This window comes from Lampetra planeri, chromosome 3, assembly GCF_965212315.1.
Source record: "Lampetra planeri chromosome 3, kcLamPlan1.2.h2, whole genome shotgun sequence".
Lineage (NCBI taxonomy): Eukaryota > Metazoa > Chordata > Hyperoartia > Petromyzontiformes > Petromyzontidae > Lampetra > Lampetra planeri.
The window spans coordinates 4,548,423-4,569,118 of NC_136109.1; the positions used below are offsets into that span (position 1 = coordinate 4,548,423).

At 40.6% G+C, this 20,696-nt stretch overlaps 1 protein-coding gene across 2 annotated transcripts in view; it reads right to left on the bottom strand.

The window, feature by feature from the left end:
• Positions 1–5,250: 5,250 nt before the first annotated feature.
• Positions 5,251–20,696, bottom strand: part of LOC144736793 (uncharacterized) — an 870,278-nt gene continuing 854,832 nt past the window's right edge. For both annotated transcript variants that reach the window (XM_078619432.1, XM_078619441.1), the window contains 3 exons: positions 17,047–17,105; positions 13,985–14,045; positions 5,251–7,366 (listed from right to left, as the gene is read on the bottom strand). In XM_078619432.1, coding sequence (XP_078475558.1) covers positions 7,317–7,366; positions 13,985–14,045; positions 17,047–17,105 — 170 coding nt within the window. In that variant the 3' untranslated portion in view covers positions 5,251–7,316. The remainder of the gene's footprint in view (positions 7,367–13,984; positions 14,046–17,046; positions 17,106–20,696) is intronic.

Genomic DNA, 20,696 nt, shown 5'->3' on the forward strand with positions numbered 1-20,696 from the left:
AAACCATCACCTTGCCATACATAGAGGGGGTAACTAAAATATTTCCGAAATCAAGAGCAAACACAAGATCCAGGTTCGATTTAACACAGTACATAAATCTTCTTGGTTCTTTCGGTAAAGTCACGTAGAAGGGAAGTAATAAAATAATAAAAATAAAACATAATAAAACAATTCTCACGACGTTTCGGCCACAACGCAAGCAGCCGTCCTCAGGCGAAGAATGAAACACCCCAAGCTTGGAGCGTATATTTAAGCTGGGTTAGAGGGGGGGAGGTGGGAAGAAGAGCGCCTAAACAAAATAATTTGCATATCAAGAGGAATTCAGCATATGGAAAATGCGTAGGAGGTGGGCGGGGGGGGGGTTCCAAATCAATACTATGCCCGTGCATTATGCAGGATTAGCAGCATCAAAGGGGGGGGGGAGGGGGGGAGCATTAACAAAGGAAAGGAATGTTAATAGTATGTTAATAGTATGTAGCTGTAGTTTAGCAGCTACATACTATTAACATTCCTTTCCTTTGTTAATGCTCCCCCCTCCCCCCCCCCTTTGATGCTGCTAATCCTGCATAATACACGGGCGTAGTATTGATTTGGAACCCCCCCCCCCCGCCCACCTCCTACGCATTTTCCATATGCTGAATTCCTCTTGATATGCAAATTATTTTGTTTAGGCGCTCTTCTTCCCACCTCCCCCCCTCTAACCCAGCTTAAATATACGCTCCAAGCTTGGGGTGTTTCATTCTTCGCCTGAGGACGGCTGCTTGCGTTGTGGCCGAAACGTCGTGAGAATTGTTTTATTATGTTTTATTTTTATTATTTTATTACTTCCCTTCTACGTGACTTTACCGAAAGAACCAAGAAGATGAATCCCTGCAGTCACGAAAGCTTTAAATCGAAACAGTACATAAAATTCGTGATCTTATCCCATCTGTGAAGGATGTCATCCCTGACATGTAATACCCCGCCATTTACAGACTAAGCTGTGTCTGTGGCAGTAGTTACATTGGGGAAACTAAGCGACATGTCTCAGACCATGTTTGTGAACATAAGGCAGAACTGAAACACGGTAGGACCAATACCTCGGCCGTGGCTGATCATTGTTTTAATGTGGTGGGCTCCATAGGTGGGACAAAGTCATTGTTATGCAAGTCCAAGTCGAGTCGCAAGTCATCAAATTCATGACTCGAGTCTGACTCGAGTCCAAGTCACATGACTCGAGTCCACATCTCATAGGTGGGACAAAGTCATTGTTATGCAAGTCCAAGTCGAGTCGCAAGTCATCAAATTCATGACTCGAGTCTGACTCGAGTCCAAGTCACATGACTCGAGTCCACACCTCTGGTGGGCTCACACAAAATGTATTTCTCTAAGACGAAGGTACTTGCAAACACACTGGCTATCAACAAAGATTCGTTCATGAAGCCATCCATATATACAGACATAGACACAATTTCAACCGAGAAAATGGGTACAAACTCAGCAATCACTGAAAGGATGTTATCAACCAGTTTAAGTCATAACTGGCTGTATTGTTTCCATTTTAGACCTCGCAGCCTTGTAATCATTGCCCACTACTACCATGACCACTAGCAGTAGTCCTCCATTGGTGGAAGTTCACTACCAGCACCATCATTACCCACTACAACCATCACTTCTAGCAGAAACCTCCACCGTCACCAGTGTGAGTGTGTAAAGCGAGGTGCAATGATTACCTGGCAGCCTTTTAATTGGGTGGAAACCTACCACCAGCACCATCATTGCCCACTACTACCATCACCTTCTAGTACACCGTTTTTAATCCCATACATTAACATTAGCTACCCCGCCCATGCTGCGGACACTTGGGCTACGCCCATTATTAAACCTTCATAAACAGTTTGCCTTTAAAAGCCAAGCCGCTTTTCCTGATGACGACTGCTTGTGTTGCGATCAAAACCTCGTAGTTTTTTTGTTATTTGTTTTTTACCTATCTACGTGACTTTACCGAAAGCCCCAAAGAATATGAATTCCTGCAGTCACGAGAGATTTAAGTCAAAATGTAATCATAATCATAACTAAACTTAACAAATTGCGATTATTATTACTATCAGATCTAGTAGTACAGTGTACTACAGTTCTGTGTGTGGTTTCCGGACTGATGAGCATCAATAACTATTTTTCTGAGGTCCTCGTAGATTTATTTTGATTGTGGCATGACTTGTTTCCATATACCTGTGTAATAAAGGACTCCTTCACACGATGTTGGTCTTCGTTGGTCCTTTATTTATGTTCTTCTCCTCCGCACCCCGCTGGCCTCCTCCTCGGACCAGCGTCGTCTCTCCTCGCGCCCCGCGCACTCTGCAGCCACCCCGCTGCTCCGTGTGCTCCCGCACACTCTGCAGCCACTCTGCTGCCCGTGCACTCCGCACGGCTCCGCTAGCCCTCCGCTAGCCCCGTGCAACCCGCATGGTCCCGCTAGCCACTCTGCTAGCCCCGTGCAACCTCGCACGCCCTGTGCGCCCCGCACACTCCGCTCTCTCTCCGCACACCGCTAGCTGGCGGTGTGCCAGCCCTATCAGCCACGTGGCTGATGGCACGGCAGCCACCCAACGTGGTCTCGCCTCTTCACTCCATCGACTCCCCCTGATCTCTTCCGGGCTCCTTCCTACAACCTCTCTCCCACATGACCCTGACTCCTCCCTCTCACATGACCCTGACTCCGCCCCCACTCACCCAGACGACCAGGCTCCGCCTCCCCTATGCTCCGGCCCGTGTGAGTGGTACGAAGGCAGCGCCCACCCTGTCCTTGCTCGCATTACACCTGTATGGTGCAGACCGAACTCACAAAGTTTCAGATTTTTATATAGGGCCCCCCATCCTCACTCCTGAATATATACCTAATTATTTAAACACCTGATCCTAATTATTCCATGAATTGAGCTAATGAAACCAGGGGTTCACTTACTTTTTCACATACCCTGAAGCTTAATTACTCATTGTTTAATTTATACATAATTTTGTTTCAAAATACATAGAATTAGTTAATATAAACCTTGTTGGATGTTCAAGAAAAGACCGGCTTTGATTCAAGAAGGCTATCATGGTAAAACTACGGAAGTTCCATAATAATCATTGGCGTTCACAAACTTTTTCTGGGCACAGTATAATTACACTCAATGATTGAAAGTATTTTCAAATATTATGATTGTTACTACAGGCATAAAAAGTAACACACTTAATGTGTGTTCATAGAAATATAACCATGTCAAACACTTTCAATATATTGTGAATTAAAAAAAATAATCTATGAGCAGTAATCTCACTTGTCATGAATGCACCAGTAAAATTATGCGTAGGAACATACATTGTCATGACATTGTCATGACAATACTCCAGGCGTGATACACAACAACCTGCGTGGAAATTTTCAACACAGCAGGCTCACGGTCATCGCCAGTGCAAGGGGGACAACAAAAGGTCCAATATATACTGCACACGTTGCCGTATCCATATCTGGCTGGGTGGCACTGTGGATGAATGCTTGAACCACGTGCACAGGTTTGTTAGTTCAAATAAAGGTCAGGTGGTCAACTCGGCCTATCAACTCTCTGTGATCAATAAAATAGGTACGACTTTGTGGATAGTCACCAGTGGCTATACTACTGAGGGATTGTCATCATAGGCATGTGGAATTTTCACCACTGGCTCAGGAATATAAAAAAAGACATTCTAAAGTCAACAATGTCCCTAGACTATACAAGAATAATTGTTTTGTTTTATGAGTGCCTTTTACACTGCGGCATCTCAGAGCGCTTTTAGCGTGACAAGCAACTAAACCATTTTAAAGGGCACCCGCAATGGCATCTGTCCCTGTGTTAGTCCGTACATCTACTCTACCATGCATGATCTGCTGATTTACTGTTGTCACCAGTTTATACTGCTGGGTTGCCAGTGGCGCGGGGGTGGAGGATGGGATTTGAGAAACTTGCTCATTATTTCAACTGCCATGTCAGGAGATGGAATTTAACCAGCTGTTGTATATGTCGGGTTATGAAATTTTGATGAAAATAATAAAAATTAAATGAAGATTAAAAAAATGCGTAAATCGCGGAAATTAAGCTAATTTATGTAATTGTATGCATAAGTTATGATAATCATGGAGATAATCGTATTAATTTATGCGAATGCGTACGATTATGTTAATGTGGACAGTTATGATAATTAGGCTTAGCTTCGCTGCCCAGAGTCGTATTAATCGGGATAAAACAATTATCCTTGCTTAAACATTTATTGGTTATATCTTAAGTGTGTTATGTCCCTTCTTCGGTGGTGCAGACCCCTGCTTGGCTTAGCACGTCGCTACTCAGCGAGCATCGCCATCCTGGGTGATGAGAGAGCTCCTCCGTTGGTGGTGATGATGAGAGGTGCTCCTCTGGCTCCGGTGATGAGATGACCTCCGCCTCCGGTGATGAGATGCTCCTCCTTTGGTGGTGATGATGATGACATTCGATGTATGGCCGTGTCTCTCTAATATCTGAAAAATCTCTCTGCTTGTCCCGCCTGCCTTCAAAGGGGCCGGAACCATACTTTTTTTGTTTGCTTGTGTGTGGACACAGCTGCGTGTGCGTGTCCATGTGTGTGCGATTTATTGGAAGAATAAAGTTCTTCAAGCGAAGCAGCCGTCCCAGACCGTCTGCCCAGCCTCTGCAATAATTAACCTGGAAAGGGTGGGGGGGTCTTCCCCGGGAAACTTCTTCACAGCTGAGTCATCAGACTGTCTGTTCACGAAAGGCCAACTCTGCTTTGTCGTTTGTTGTCGGCAGGAGGGGTGGGTGTGATTTTATGGTTCATCTCCTGCCCTCTGATCTCGAGTGTTAAAGGCAGCTGCTCGAAGAGGGTTGGGTGTTATGGCCTTTGTTTGCGCTTCCGAGTGAGTATGTGAACCAAAAAAATTATTGGCAGAATTATTCTTGATATGATTTTTTGGAAAAAGGGGCATATATACAACAGCACAGCAGTATCCCAGCCCAGGGTAAAATTACCCACAAGGCAAATTGTAAACCCTGAAGACGCCCTCTGCTTCCCACATTCACAAAAGTGTCAGGGTCTTCCATGGTGGCCGAACGAGAGAAGACCCCCGAGAGGACGACCACCATGGAGGTGGGGTGAAGAGATCAGCTCATGTCCAGCAGCTAGATGGATTGTTGCATCCAGTAGTGCAGAGAGCATGGCTGATGAAGGTAATTGATCAGGCAGGATTTAATTCAGATATAATGTTTGAATGTTTATTGAAGGTTAATTATGCAAAACATTTCAATCACGAAGTATAATTTGCAAGTATTGGTAATTCAGTATTCATGACAATCATCCCAATTAAAGATTACTAAAATTCCCCGATTGTTACTAATGCATTTTATACAGGTAACACATTCACATTTACTTGATATACTGAACATGTGAAATTAAGCCTATGAGCACACAAATCTAACACCATCTAAATAACTCCATTAACAACACCCCAATCACGATCAAAATGTTAAACGCAGTGATTAACATTGACACAATGGAACCTGACCTTGCAGCTTACATTTGAAATGATTGCATTGAGCTTAAAAATAATCAGAAAGCTTACAATGCCCCTGCAAATACCCCTTTGAATTACGTAACTAGTCCTTATATATGTTTTCATTGTCACTAAATTTGTATTTTCCTATCACAGATACAGCGTGATGGATATGCAGGGTGGACCACAATGTTTCAGTGCCTAAACTTGCGCCAGACTAAAGTATGCACAATATGAAAAAACAACCCTCACTCGTGCACAATGAAGTGTGTGCAGTCATATCATGCATAATAATTGTGGCTTTACTTGTTTATTACTTATTTACTGTAGATTAGATATGTTTCCAAATGATCACAGGAATTCAAAAGTAAGCCATCGAATGAAGTTCTAAATATGAGAATAGGTTTTCCCCTTTTTTCTGGCAACAAAATAGTTGTTAAGATGTTAAAACACTAAACTGAAACATTTTACAAGGAATCATGTCTGCATTAACCACAATGCTTGTGATTAATGCAGACATGATTCCTGCCTCTGGTGTGGACCAATCAGTTTCAAAGACAATGCCGATATTATCAGAGTATGTTTTTTGTTTGCATTCTGACCACAAGTATTGTGGTTAATGCAAACATGATTCGTTGTAAAAGTTTTCAGTTTGGTGTTTTAACATCTTAACACCTGTTTTGTTGCCAGAAAAAAGGGAAAAACCTATTCTCATATTTTGGTACTGGCAAAGGAGGTCCCATGATAAAGTTCTAAACTTAAAGCATACGCAGTCAGGTACACTCACTTACTCATAAACATTATACCATTACATTTGAAAATTGTCCAAAGACAAAGACCTTAACTAAATTAATGTATAAGCCTAGTGAATGTATGATTAGACAAGCAGTACTTTTCTACGCGTACCTTTAAAGTTGTAAATATATTTTAAACAATGTAAAGAAAAGCATGTAAATGTTACTTGGTATAGTTGATGCACAAATTAGCGTTGACACTGCCAGGTGTGTTATTTAATGTGGTATCGAACATTAACAGGCAGTAAGGAATATACGCTTGACATAACTACTTAAAAGAGGCAGGTGTTACAACTGGTCTACTGTATGGCATAGAGCATCGCGCTGCAATTTGGTTGTGAACCAGCAAACCAAGATGAGCATGCTTCCATCTGAGCCTCTTACACATTGCCAAGTGGTTACAATACATCGTGGAAAAAAAGAGCATCAGAAGGGTTGGATAAAGCCAAACACGCAACATATGAAATACTTCTACGGATATTTAAACACTGCTTACATAATGTAAATGTCATGTCGTATACGATAATGGCATGTATTTATGACCTCTGTATCATATATACTCACTTTATTCATTATCATATACTAATGAATCACAACTAATGAGCAGGATCAATCTCCACATACCCAATTTCACTTCCATATACTCTGGGTAATTTAGTGCTGTTAAAATAGGTTATCCTGGCAAGGTTAAAGTAACAAGCATGAATTTTTAAAAACAGCCAACTATACAATGATAGAGTATGCCAATTGGTGCCAGATGACATTAAAAGTATTTCATTTATGTTGCAGTTCCATTATAATTGTACAGAATGGGAAAAACATTAACAAGAAAAGAGTATGCATTTAAAAACAAAAAAGCTAAACACTACTTATATGAATGTTTCAAATAATTAATTAAATGTATACGTATTTTTTTTTCTCTGTGAAGATATTCAAATAGCAGCATGAGTATATTTTAACATGCAATGCTATATGATATCTTATTGCTGTTTACATTCTTCTCCAGGGTTGTCAGAAATCTCCGACGCATCTGAAAAGAGTTGTGAAATGCAGCAATTAGTTACGTATCATGACTATATTAGTTTTTTTAATGAGAGCTCAACACGAGCCCAATGGAGAGCACAAATTGCAGAAAAATAAAAGGGGTGCTTCTGTATTTAGATGGACAAAAATGGGCTCATTGCCCCACCTGATGTGAGGAACGCGAGCAGAGGTATGGAGTTTTATATAGGTAGGGAAAGTCAAGGGAGGAGGAACTAACTTAAAGGGATGGAGGGGATTGAAAGGAGGGAAGGGAAAGCGGGGGGGGGGGGGGTACTACATTATTTTAATACCTTATTATCAAATAAAACTCCATTAAAAAGCAAAACAGGATATTTTAGCAAATATAACTTAAGGAGAAATTAATCCTTTTCACAACAGGAAATTTAGAGAATATAAGAGTTCAATGACACTGTAAAGTTCAGTAACAGTGTCATGGTGTGAATAGTGAAACAAAATATACAGACATTGTTAATACAGATATATGATTCTAAATGATTAATGTCTGACCAACCTGACTGAATATTTGTTTGATATATATACACAAGAGCTCAGTTTAACTTCCAGTGCTGGGTGGAAGGGCTTTAGTTTTGACAATATTTCTATGGAGAGAGGTTGAACGAATCTAGGATGAGAGTGAACAGTGAGGTTGGGCGTGCAGAGTCAATGAATATATATCGACAGGTGTCATTGGCATATAAATGATGATCGATGTTTCAGCTGGAAATAATTTTCCTTACAGGAGGAGATATATTGAGAATAGCAGTGGACCGAGAATGGAGCATTGTGGCACAGCATAGCACAAGGATTCTGAGTGGAGGGCAATCATTTGGGAATGTAGAAGAAGCCTGCGATGTAAGAACAGAACCAGCAGAAGTGTGCTGCAGATGCCTACATAGTTATGGAGGCACTCAGTTGATAATGGTGTTAAAAGCAGCAAAGTTGATGGGAACTAAGGGTAAGACGGATCGATTTCGAACCATTATTCGTTAGGTGCAATGAAAATAGATATTGACATATAATTGAGTTTTTCATAAAAAATATAAGAAGAGCATATACAGTAGATCATCTATTATCCAGCGGCAAGGGGGCTCCAGGTTTTCAAAAACGCCGGATAATCACATCATTATTTCAAATAGCTTATTTTTGCACATTCTTGCATAACATTATGTGTTTAGGTGTTGTGTATAGCATTTTTAGTGTTTTGCTCGCTAACGCAATCGAACGCATTGCTTTTAAGGAGGCGCCTACTGTGCATACGGTCTTGTTTCAAACATGTTTGACGATCGCCGGACTGATGCAGCCTTTAGACCGCTACTCCGGTGAACGCCGAATTACACACACTTTTTGTCGGATCGCACTGTATATTTTATGTTTGTATTTACTAGTCATAAACATTTTATATACGTGCAGTATTTTAATTGTTTAAGCTGTATGGAGTGAAAATTAACTGTATATATGTATATATTTGACACTGTAATCAAGCATAGCTACTTTTTTGTCACGCACATTGTGCCAATCTCCGGACTGGTATAGCCTGAGGAGCAGTTTTCCGGCGATCGCCGGATTACATGCAGGTTTTGCCGGATAGATTTGGGACTGCTGGATAATGTTAGAAGCCGGATAATTGTGCGCCGGATAATTAATTAACACAGTTGAACAGTTTTTATTTGCTGACAGAATTAAACATTAATTATATAAAACACAGACTCACACTGCCATTTCAAAATATACCAATTTTTAAATGTGCGATGTAATAATGAAATCACAGGTATTTTGTACTCGTGCAAAGATACTAATGATCATAGTCCAGCCTCACGCAGTATGTTTCTTTATAACACGCGTTATTGTTTGTGTCATTAAACAAAGTTTAATTCAACATAAACTTGAGTCATGTCAAGGACAATAGGTTAACAACCGAATGAAATACCGGTACTTGGAAGTGAGATCACATACTGAGACAGACTGAGAACTAACCCTTGGTGATTTAGAGGCAAATGAGCACAGGACTATGACATTGACTAGGATCTATGACACTGGTTAAGTGTAGGAGTAAGATGTAGCATCACAAAACCTTGAGACATAGTGATGAAGTGGGCATTCATCAAGCCGCAGCTGGTGCAATGTTACAAATGCACATACCCATGTTAGGTCGGTGTTAGAGACAACTCTAAATTGTAGAATACAATGTTTAAGGATATCCATAAACACTAGAGAAGCATGTTGCAGAGATTTCCTTAGCGTTTTAATTGCTATTCGTTTCACAGACATCCACAAATTATGCAAAGGATTACAGAAAAAGACTTGTTATCTTTCTGTAAGCCAACGAAAAGAGAGTTTAGCACTGACATATTTTGGTATAGTGTTTAATAATAATTTAAATTCATAAAGCGCCCTTAAACAATCTTTCTCAGGGCACTATGCATGAAAAGGCAGAAATAGTTAACATCAACTAAGGAAAGAAGTGAGAAAAACGTTTGAAAATAACTAAAGAGAGAAGGCCATTTTCAAATATATATGTTTTACTCGATATTTAAAGATGTGTAGTATCTTGGAAGCCCTGAGCTCGAAGGGCAAGGAATTCCAGAGTTTAGGTGCCGCAATTGCAAAGGTACCATCACCCCAAGTGTGAAGCCTAGACCGTGGGTAATGCACAATCTGAGAATCGTATTTATCTTGATGGAATACATGGCTGAAGGAGGTCATGCCTGTAGGGAGGAGCACGTCTATTTAAGGCCTTGAATACCAGCAAGAGAATATTAAAATCAATATGGGTACGGACAGGGAGCCAGTGAAGGGACAGGGGCACAGGTGTGATGTGATCCTTAAAGGGTGTGCGGGAGAAAACAATGCATGGATCAGTCTTTCAGTGTCTGCAGTGTTAAGGATGTGATAGAGCCAGGATATGTTTCTCAGGTGGACAAAAGAGGTTCTCTCGGGTTCTGTTGACATGGGACTGAAAGGATAAAGTTTGATCTAGGACATCAAGATTGTTGACCTCATGTGTTTTATAGACCTTCCAACCATCCATAACCAAGTTAAGAGCGATACATTTGGATACCTGATGGGGTTTACAGATTCAAATAAACTGTGTTTATTATTCATGTTAAGGAAGTTTTAATACATCCAGGCTTTGACATGAGGCATTGACTGCTAATAATGAAACTGTAGGTAGATCTGAGTGTCATCTGCATAACAGTGATAGCTGAGCCATTAGTGTCGTAATAAAGCGCTCCCAGTGGGGCCAAATAGACAGAACAGGGTGGGACCTAATACTGCTCTGTGAGGGACACCGTGAGAAACTAAGTTAGTTGCAGATTATAGGTGTCCATTGTGACAAATTGTGGTTTGAGAGATAGGCGTTGAACCATTTTAACGTGGTGTGTGAGATCCCATGAAGACTTCCAATCAGTTGAGCAAGTTATTGTGATCAATTGTAAAGTCTGCGCTTAGGTCAAGGAGGAGGAGAGCACTTGAAGAACATTTATCAGCAGCAATTAGATAATTAATTATCCTCACTTCCCGCACTTCGTCAGTCCTGTTTAATCATTACATTTCCCCTCTTTCTTTTGTTACTGTCTGTGTTCCCCAGGATTCGGGTCTTGGCCCCCTGCTGTTTTCTCACCCCTTGAAGCCGTCATTTCATCATTTAGTTTTCCCAACCACTTCTTCGCAGACGACACCCAGATTTTCTTTTCTTTTCCCTCTTTCACTTCAGATCTTGCTATACTTATTTCTGAACGCATTACTGCTGTCCAATCATGGATGATACTACATCACCTCTTCCTCAATCCCTCTAAGACAGAAATCTTATTTTTCTTTCTTCCCACTCCCCTCCTATCTGTTGCACTTTTACATTTCTACCCGTTTCCCACACTCCTGTCCCATTTGCTCACAACCTTCGGGTAACCTTTAATCCCTCTCTCTTTCACCAAACATATTGCCACCGTAACCCACACATGCCGCTTTCATCTCAACATCCGAAAAATTAGCTCCCTCATCTCAATTTGTGATGCTAAAATACTCATCCATTCCCACATCTTTTTTCGTCTTGACTACTATAATTCCCTTCTTCTTGGTCTTTCTGTCTACGCCTTCACTCCTCTCCAGCAAATTAAAAATACTTTGGCTCTGATTATTTTTAATCTTCCACATCACACCCATTCATCTGCTCTCCTTGTCCAACTCCATTGGCTTCCTGTCTACTACCGCTGTTTATTCAAATTCCTCACCCTCGTTGACAAATCACTCCATGGTTCTGCCCCACCCTATCTAGCGTCTTTTATTTCGTATTATGTCCCATCTCGGCCCCTGCGTTCACAATCTCTATTATCCCTCACTAAGCCCCCCTCCCTCCCTGTGCTCAGTCACGTTTCTGCTCCTTTTACCTCCTGGCTCCCCTCTATTGGAATAAACTCCCACTCCACCAAACAGGCAACTTCACTCACCATTTTTCGTTCCTCCCTTAGGACTCATTATTTTTCAATAGCGTATCCCTCTACTACTAACTGTCCTTGTCTTTGAAATCTTTATCATCCTGGCCCTTCTCCTTCATAACCTCACCTCTCCCTTTTCTTATCATCACACTTCCTTGCCATCACTTCCCCTTCCCAACACTCAAATTTCCATCCCTTTTCCCCACCAGCCAATACTATTGTACCATTTTTAATTCTTGTAAAGCGCTTTGACATAAGGGCTAGATAAAATCATAGATAGGATAATATCCTTTCTAAGGCTGTTTCAGTGCAATGACCATTTCAAAAACCAAAGTGAAATGGATCGAGTAGATTATTTAAAAGCAGGTGTAAATGAAACTGTGAAGCAACAGACCGCTCAAGAATCTTATATAGAAAAGGGACATTTCAGATTGGGCTTAAGTTACTTAAGATGGTTTAATCTAGACCAGGTTTTTTGAGAAGTGGTGTTACTGAAGCCATCTTAAACTATAAGAGACAATCCCAATTTTTTGTGACATGATAAGACGATTTTGGACGAATGGAACCAGAGAAGAGAACAGGACAGAGGTATGAAAGGGATCAAGAGGACAAAAGGTGGGATGAAATTTGTAAGTTAATTAATTAAGTTAGATCAGAGACTGAAATTTCAGGGAACCCAGCAAATATGGTGCCATTAAAGATGGAGAAGGGAAGTCAGAAGGTAGAGGAATTATTGTGGAGGAGTAATTGAGACCAGATGGAGATATTTTTTAGGAAGACATGTTTGAAGTGAATTACAGAAAATATCAGAGCGTAGCTTAGGTGGGTTTAAAAGCTGGTTTATAGTGGCAAATACAACTTTTGGGTTTCTTTTAAGGAAGCAATTTGGTTGGGAAGGAAGATTTTGCGAGGAAAATTGCCTCCTTGTAAGGGTCAAGTGAGGCTTTAAGCATTTGATAATGTATGGTTAAACCAGATTTTCTCCAGGCACGTTCAGATTTGTGGACGATACTTTTAAGTAAACGAAGTTGAGGTGAGTACCAAGGTGAGGGTTTGATGGCTGAGATATGTATGGCCAGGGAACGTAGTGTTTGGTGAAGGGTGGAGTTATAGGTCAACGCTGCCTTGTCCACCGAAAGTGAACTAGGCTTAGAGAGGGAATGAAGGGCAATAGATTGTACAATATAAATAGGGGGGATAGACTTTATGCTGCAATGTGAGTAGATATGTAAGGGAACCAGATGGTAGTGGTGAGGCTAACTCAAAGATTATTGCAGAGTGATCTGAAAGGCCTATATCAACAAAAAAAAAGTTTGAAGCTGAGAACCCAATAGAGCAGACTACGTCTAAGGTGTGTCTACCTGAGTGAGTAGGCCCTGAACATGCTGTGAAAAACCAAATGAGTCTAAGATGGCTACCAAGTATCTAATTGGGATGGTAGATGGGGAGTCTACATGAATGTTAAAGTCCCCACATGGCAGAATCCAGTTGAATTTAGAGCACACCATGGAGAGGAGCTCAGGGAAGTCAGTGAGGAAGGTAGTGGTTGGACCAGGTGGACGGTAAAGCAACAGTCATAGCAGAGGATGAAATGTTTTTCAACGTACAGCTAAGAAATCAAGGACACAATCCATTTTCATTAAATAATAGGATGAACACACAATACAATATACAATAATACATTTTATCAATTTTTTTTCTCATTCATGGTATGGTTCCCTTTTTTCTCCTTTTCATTGATAATGGTGTTTTCTATATATTGATATAAATATATTTATTTGGATCACACTGCTTCGCAGCTTGCACATAACATGGCACAGGAAAATCTATGGATGCCACATTACTGATAACATCACCATAAATACAATCTGAAGGCCACTTCTTCTAAGCTTGAATGTTCTTTTCTGTGACATCATCCCCTTAGATGATCACATTTCTGAAAAATAAAGACCTAACATAAAATGTATTAAATTCGTAATGTATGCAAGAGGATAAATAAGCCTTGCAAACCGTCTGCATGATTGATGCACATAAAGACTCCCACTACATTTTGGAATTGAAACAAACACATTTCAGTTACCCATTGAAACAAGCACACCTACTATTACATATTTTGGACAAGTGCAGCAGAGGAGGGGGGGAGCAAGGAAACAAACTAATATTAAGCTTACCATGCTCTTGTGTCTGTGACTCTTCAGTCTTTTTCTCTTGGTCCTCTGACTCTTCAGTTATCTTAAAACACAGTCAGGACAATTTTTTTTTCAAATACAACCATAAAACAAAATGTAATCTTATAGCATTCATTATTTGAATATTCATACCTATGACGTACATATTAAAAGCAGGAGTATAATCTAAATGTTTCTATCCAACAAAATATAAGAAGACGTAATATAATTTCTCGAAGAATTGCGAGAAACATCTTGGAGCTAGAAACGACCGTAATTTCTGGTATGCTGCATAGGTTCCCAGAAACAAATAAGTACTTTTTTTGTCCAGAACACTTTTTGCGTGCTAATTAAGAAAGACTTGCTCTGCAGTCAATCTGTCTGCAGCAACCTACCACGTGGTCTGATGGTGATGATGTTTGGCTCTCGTTATCGGCCATGAGCTACGTAATTTTAATGTTACAATATTTTTTACTAATTAAAATATTTAATTTATTTGCAAAAGTAGTGTATAAATTAAATTTCAAGGCAATTGCCAAGTCAACTATGTGCCCTCTTTATGCTCTGTCTTGATTTAAAAGGCATTTTTGTACCAATTTGTTTTTATTAATTGATTCACCCTCCCACACACAGTAAGCCTCAGTTTTCCACCTCTGATGGTGACTCAGATGTAAATGATTGAATTAGGAATAATTATAAATCAGTGTTAGTTATGTTTTATTATTCACTGTTAAGTAAAATGTACTCAAAAAATGTAATAGTTATATGTTAATTACATGTAAATGGATTATAAATTGAGTAGTTATTATATTATGAATATGTTGGATAACATGAGCAACAATGTCAGCTCTTTGCAGATGCAAAAGATGGACTGCCTCAGGTGTCTGTTCTTGCCCCAACACTCTTCAACATTTACATCAATTACCTACCTACCACAAAATCATGACGATTTGTCTACGTGGATGAAATCTGCATCACCACCACCTAAGCCTGTGACTTTGGCAGCCTGGAAAATACCCTGAACAGTGACCTGGCCATGGTAGCAGACAAGTGCAACAAATGGCAACAACAGCCAAATACAAGCAAGAACGTTTGCAGTGTTTCACCTGCACAATGCCAGAGCCACCTACGAGCTCAAAGTACACCAGAATGGCCAGTTTTAAAACATGAACCAAAGCCGATGTTTCTTGGAGTGACGTTATACAGGAGTCTGACGTACCGTCAACATATCGAGAAGACAGCCGGCAAGTTGTGCTCGTGGAACTGTCTGCTGGCCTGGATGGCTGATTCAACTTGGGTCGCTGGTGCCTGGCACTACGAAGGGCAGGCCTCTCCCTGTGCTAGTCTGTAGCAGAATACTGTGCACCCATATCGACTCAATCAGCTCACACCAAATTGGTGGACAATCAGCTGAATGTCACGATGAGAACCATCTGTGGTGCAATCAGAACAACCCCACTACCGTGGCTGCCAGTGCTCTGCAACATCCCCCCACCAAAAATACAGGTACGACATCCTAGGACTGGCAGAAAAGAGATGGACAGGAACGGGGGGGGGGGGGGGTGGTGGTGAAATGATATGGTCAGGGAAAGTTAAAGTGCACACCAGAGAAGTAGGGTTTTTGTTGAGCGCAAAATCCGAAGCATAATTATGAGGAAACAGACCAGTTAGTCCAAAGGTAATTGTCGTGAGATTGAATGGGCAACCCTTAAATATGTCTGTCATCCAAATATATGCACCAATATCAGATAGACCAGAAGAATATTTTTTAAGAATTCTACGAAATTCTGGAAAGCATGTGAAAGGAACTGCCTAGAAAAGATATTAAGATAATTGTGCGAGACTGGATTGCAAACATTGGGAAAGATAACACCGGATGGGAAGACATCATGCAAAGGTAAGGATATGGAGAAAGAAATGAAAGAAACATCTGGATACAGTCCCCTCGTGCTGTGAGCTCCTCTGGTAGGCGAGGCTGAATTTGATGGGTTGTGTAGCCTGCATGCCCAGTCACCACATGCTCAAGCAGCTTCTGTTTGGCTGGATAGAATGTGCTAAATGCATGTGGCCTGGGCTGATGTGGTATAGAAGAATGTGGAGCCGAGTGGACTTGCCAATGACTTATACTGACAATGTCAAGATTGGCCTCTGTGGATGAGGCTCATGAAGATGCTACTAGGCAGATGGAGGCAATTGCGCTCCAACAACAATGGAGGGAAGAACAGCGACGCTTACTACAGTGAGCGGAGCACACAGTGGCAAAATGCAGAAAGTTGGCACAGTGGAGAGCACAGGTGGTGTTAGTAATCTCAGAGCCTTCAACATTTCAAGTGGCCTCAAACTGCAACTAGCTTGGCACAATGACTGTGGTAATGTCACTGCATTTAGTGGCGAATGGTGGCTATTGTTATGGTGTAGGTGTTTATGCACTTTATATACTTCCAAATGAACCCAGAGATCTGAGTTTAATTCCTGTCCACGGCTACAAAGTAGTGGCGAGTAATTTTCAAACCTTGTATGAGCCTCTGATAAGTCGACTCAGTCTAAAATTGGTGCCAGATGAAGTATGCATATGCTTGTAACCCATCACTATGGAGGCAAGGGTTGGTTGATCACACATGTTGTGAAACTCTCTTTCCATGGGCATCGATGCGCCCTATCCTGGCTTTCCAGGAAACAGTGGTCGCGCAAAAGTGGACTGCACCTGCTCCGCCTGTATAGGATGTAGTGTTGTTGCCCATACAGGTGCTCCGGTTTCCTTCCACATGTAAACATTAATTCATTGGCTGATAAGACCTTCATATATTAAGGACCACAGAGCATTAGGGAAAATGAGGAATGTTTACACCACTATGTCCTACATACACGTTTGTTATTCGTCTAATAGGTGGCGGAGTGATGACATCCACCACAATGTTCATTGTGCCCCAGATGGCTTCCTCCAGAAGTCTTGGGTTGACCAATAAAAGCATAAAATAGTCCTCTTAACTTCTTTACATGATTGACTGAAAAAGTATATGCATATTGTTATCTATATGAATATGACAATATAAAAAGTTACTTACAAGACGTGCTGCAGCAAGATTTTGCAAGCGTGGATCTTCCCACTGAGTCTTTTTATTGTCTGCAATATAAAGACAGTGTTTAATGTCAGTGTATTGTATTAAACTGAAAAATATCAAAATTATACTTTTTACTGAAATATTATTACCATATCAATTTTTGGTTTACACTATAAGTGTATTCTTTATACTTTGAATTTATTACGCCGTTCGTTGAGTACTTGTTGGCCACCCTTCAACGTCTAGGCCATAATAACACACACTCCTGCTGACTTAACCTCTTTCAGCTACACACTCCACTTCTTCAGTATTCTTTGCCTGTTGTAAATACATTTACCCTTGCTGCCTGACGTTAATAAAAATTATAACAAGTCTTTTGTTTTTCCATGCTTTAAAACTGATCGGGCATTTATCCTCAGAATGTGCTGAGCTGCTTATATCGAACTAGTTCGAAACTTGTATTCTTCGAGCTTCTCGTATCATTAAGGCTCTGAACTACAGATAATTATTTATTGCTGCCTCTATTGTGAACATATTGCATTCCTCCACCTGCTTCTGTACTAATTTTTCTCAAATTTTCTTGCTCATGTATTTCAGTCTCCAATTCTAGATTTGAAGCTTTCGTGACTGCAAGGATTCATACTCTTAGGTTTTTTCGGTAAAGTCACGTAGGTAAAAAAAATTAATAAAAATTACTAAAATTTACTAAAATCACAGTGATTTATTATTTTATTTTTATTAATACTTTTAGTAATTTTTAGTTATTTTTTTTTACCTACGTGACTTTACCGAAAAAACCTAAGAGTATCAGTCTCCAATACCTAATGCTCGCATGTACTAGTTACTCTAAGCATTAAGTTTGCTGGTCTTATCAATGGTATTTCATTTTGAATACTCAACCGAGAATTTTCTTTTCTTTCACTATTGGACCTAGTACTTCTTCTGCCTTCTCAACCAGCTGTTTTAAACCCTTCCCATAGTATTTTTATGGCTGAGATTCACTTTTATGTGTACAGGGATTGCTAGGCAACAACAGACTTGTCATCCGCGGTTTCACGTACACACGGTTTATTATTTGTATACTAATTTACCAACCGCCGCCTGGAAATGTGAGTATATGGTTGAGCACAGTGTTAAGGAAACCACATGTGTGTATGACGTCATTGCATTACAGCAGGCATTATTGTATGGCGTGATATCATTGTCTGCTGTAATTATTCTATGAACCGAGAACACATGGATCCACAACATGTATTTACAAATTTCGCGGGGCCGTGGTTCCCGGCGCCACAGCGCAACTCATGGCCACTCGTGGCGCTGTGGCGCGATTAGCGCTGTGTACCTTATCATCTGAACCGTATGGCGGGATCCCTTGGTCCCGAATAAACGTAAGTCAAAATCGTAATTAATTTATTTACTTTTGGCGACACCGTCCCACCGCACACATTAATGCCGCGACCCACCGGCGCAGATCATTCTATTGTCATGTCGTTGCCAAAATTGCCATAGTCATAAAAAACTTTGAAACTTTGATTAGCGCATTGTGTAGAGCACATCGAGAGGAATAGATTGCCATGTCGTTCGCCTTCAACAGACATAAAATTACGTCACAAAGCAGTTTATGCGAGAGCCAGGGGCGTATGGGACCCCGGGGTCATGCCATGAGGTTCATCTGTCCGTTTGTTTTGTTGTACTGTACTATAATTCTTGCAGCGCTTAGACAACGTCACATTGCAGTCACAATCACATTAACCATTTCCTGTTCCGAGACGTCTGAAAGTTCAGAATCAAATCAGAATATTTTGCGTCCCGTTCACTGCTGAATCTCGGAACATGCAAGCGGTTAGCGTTCATTTTATTCAGAGGCATAGCGCCGTTGTTTTAAGACATTGCACTGTACTCACGACAGAGAACGGTAGAGACACGACCACGCTCTATGATAGCTGGCACCAAACTGTGCCACACACCCTCCCGCATATCCTAATGGGAGTCTCCGTACATCCTCCGACCTAAAGACATACTATACCGAGTTATTTTACTTATTTTTTTCTTCCGATTCCGGGAAAGGGTTAAGTTTGCCCTTAATCATGGACCCGGAGCGTGCAGAGAGTGGTGAAGGTGAGAGTGTTGCGCCTGTGGCCCGGAGAAAGAGGGGGAGGGTGTGCTGAGCCCCTCCTCCTAACCACCCCTTCCCCCATCTCATTATCATCATCGTTAATATTAAAGGTATTTAAAGATAATGTAATGTTTATTTATGTTTCATGTTATTGTGTAATGTACTGGATTTTATTTGGTGTTTAGTTATTAAACAGGCAAGTTAGTTAAGCGATGACGAGTCTGGCCGAGGCCGTGGTTCCCCTAACCCCCTATTTCCCATAGGCCCTATACTTTACCTACCGCAGATTTGCCCACCGTGGCCTTTTCCAGGAACCTAATCCCCACGTTTGGCGAGGAATTGCTGTATATTTTTTAAATCTTTAACATAATTGAGTAAAATACAAAACAATTCGGATTTGGCATATAATTGTGATTGCATTTCAAGATGCAATATTGTAAAAAGGAGACACTGGAGGATAAATATGGACAGTGTAACATTTTCAGAACCTGTCATAAGGAAGTGATGGCGAGGTATTGGCCACGATGATCTCATGACTCTGTTGCAGGCATGATTAAAATGTATTCTTATTCTCACAATGCGTGCATTGAATTACCTGTGTAGAAATCGATTATTTATTGATTGCTTGTAGAACATTATAATCAATGACCAAAGAGCAAGACTGGTGATGGAATTGCAGCCAAAGGAGACAATGTGTTCATGAATGACTATTGTTGATATGGAGCAATTAAATTATTTCAATTGTACATGGTAATTTTAATGGTAGCAGTACTGTACAATGAGGGGTGGAGACAATATGGTAAATCCTTCATCGCATTGGACATCCATTGGCTGATAATGAAGACATTATCTTTAATTTAGGCTAATGAGCAAATTATGACTGTAAAAAAGAGACAGGATACATGAAAAACCAAGTACAAATGTTCAATAAATTAACCCGATTGTGACCCCAATTTCTGATCATTCAGATTTACTTCATGGTTATTGTCAATTGTTACATGTTAACTGTGTTGTATTTACTTGAGTGGGGTTGGATGCTTCAAGGTAGAAAGTTTCCATTATGGTGGCAGAAACTTTCATCAAAATGCCTTCCACCTATTTAATAATAAAAATGACTTGCCAGGTATCATAATCAGCCATTATCTATCCACTGCTGGATCAAGGCTTCCCAAGGTTGTTACCATCTCAGTTTTGAGATGTAACAATCCATTGAGCAGTTACACATGAGCTGATTCCATTGCTCCACCTCCATGGAGGAAGATGTACTGAGCATATATTCTCCTTTGGCTGCCACTTCATTATTAGTCTTAACCACTGGCTATCATCTTTTCAAGCAACATATCCTGTCCAAACCAACTTATCTGAAATTGAAATAAGCGTTAGCATTGTTGTGCATAATCTAAGTAACATTAACCGCACAGATACACTAATTCGTATTTTGAGTTATGCCATACAGGCAGTCCTCAAATTACAAACATCCGCACGTATGAACCAGCTTCCATGAAATATGTATTTTTTTTAAATGGACTTAAAACGT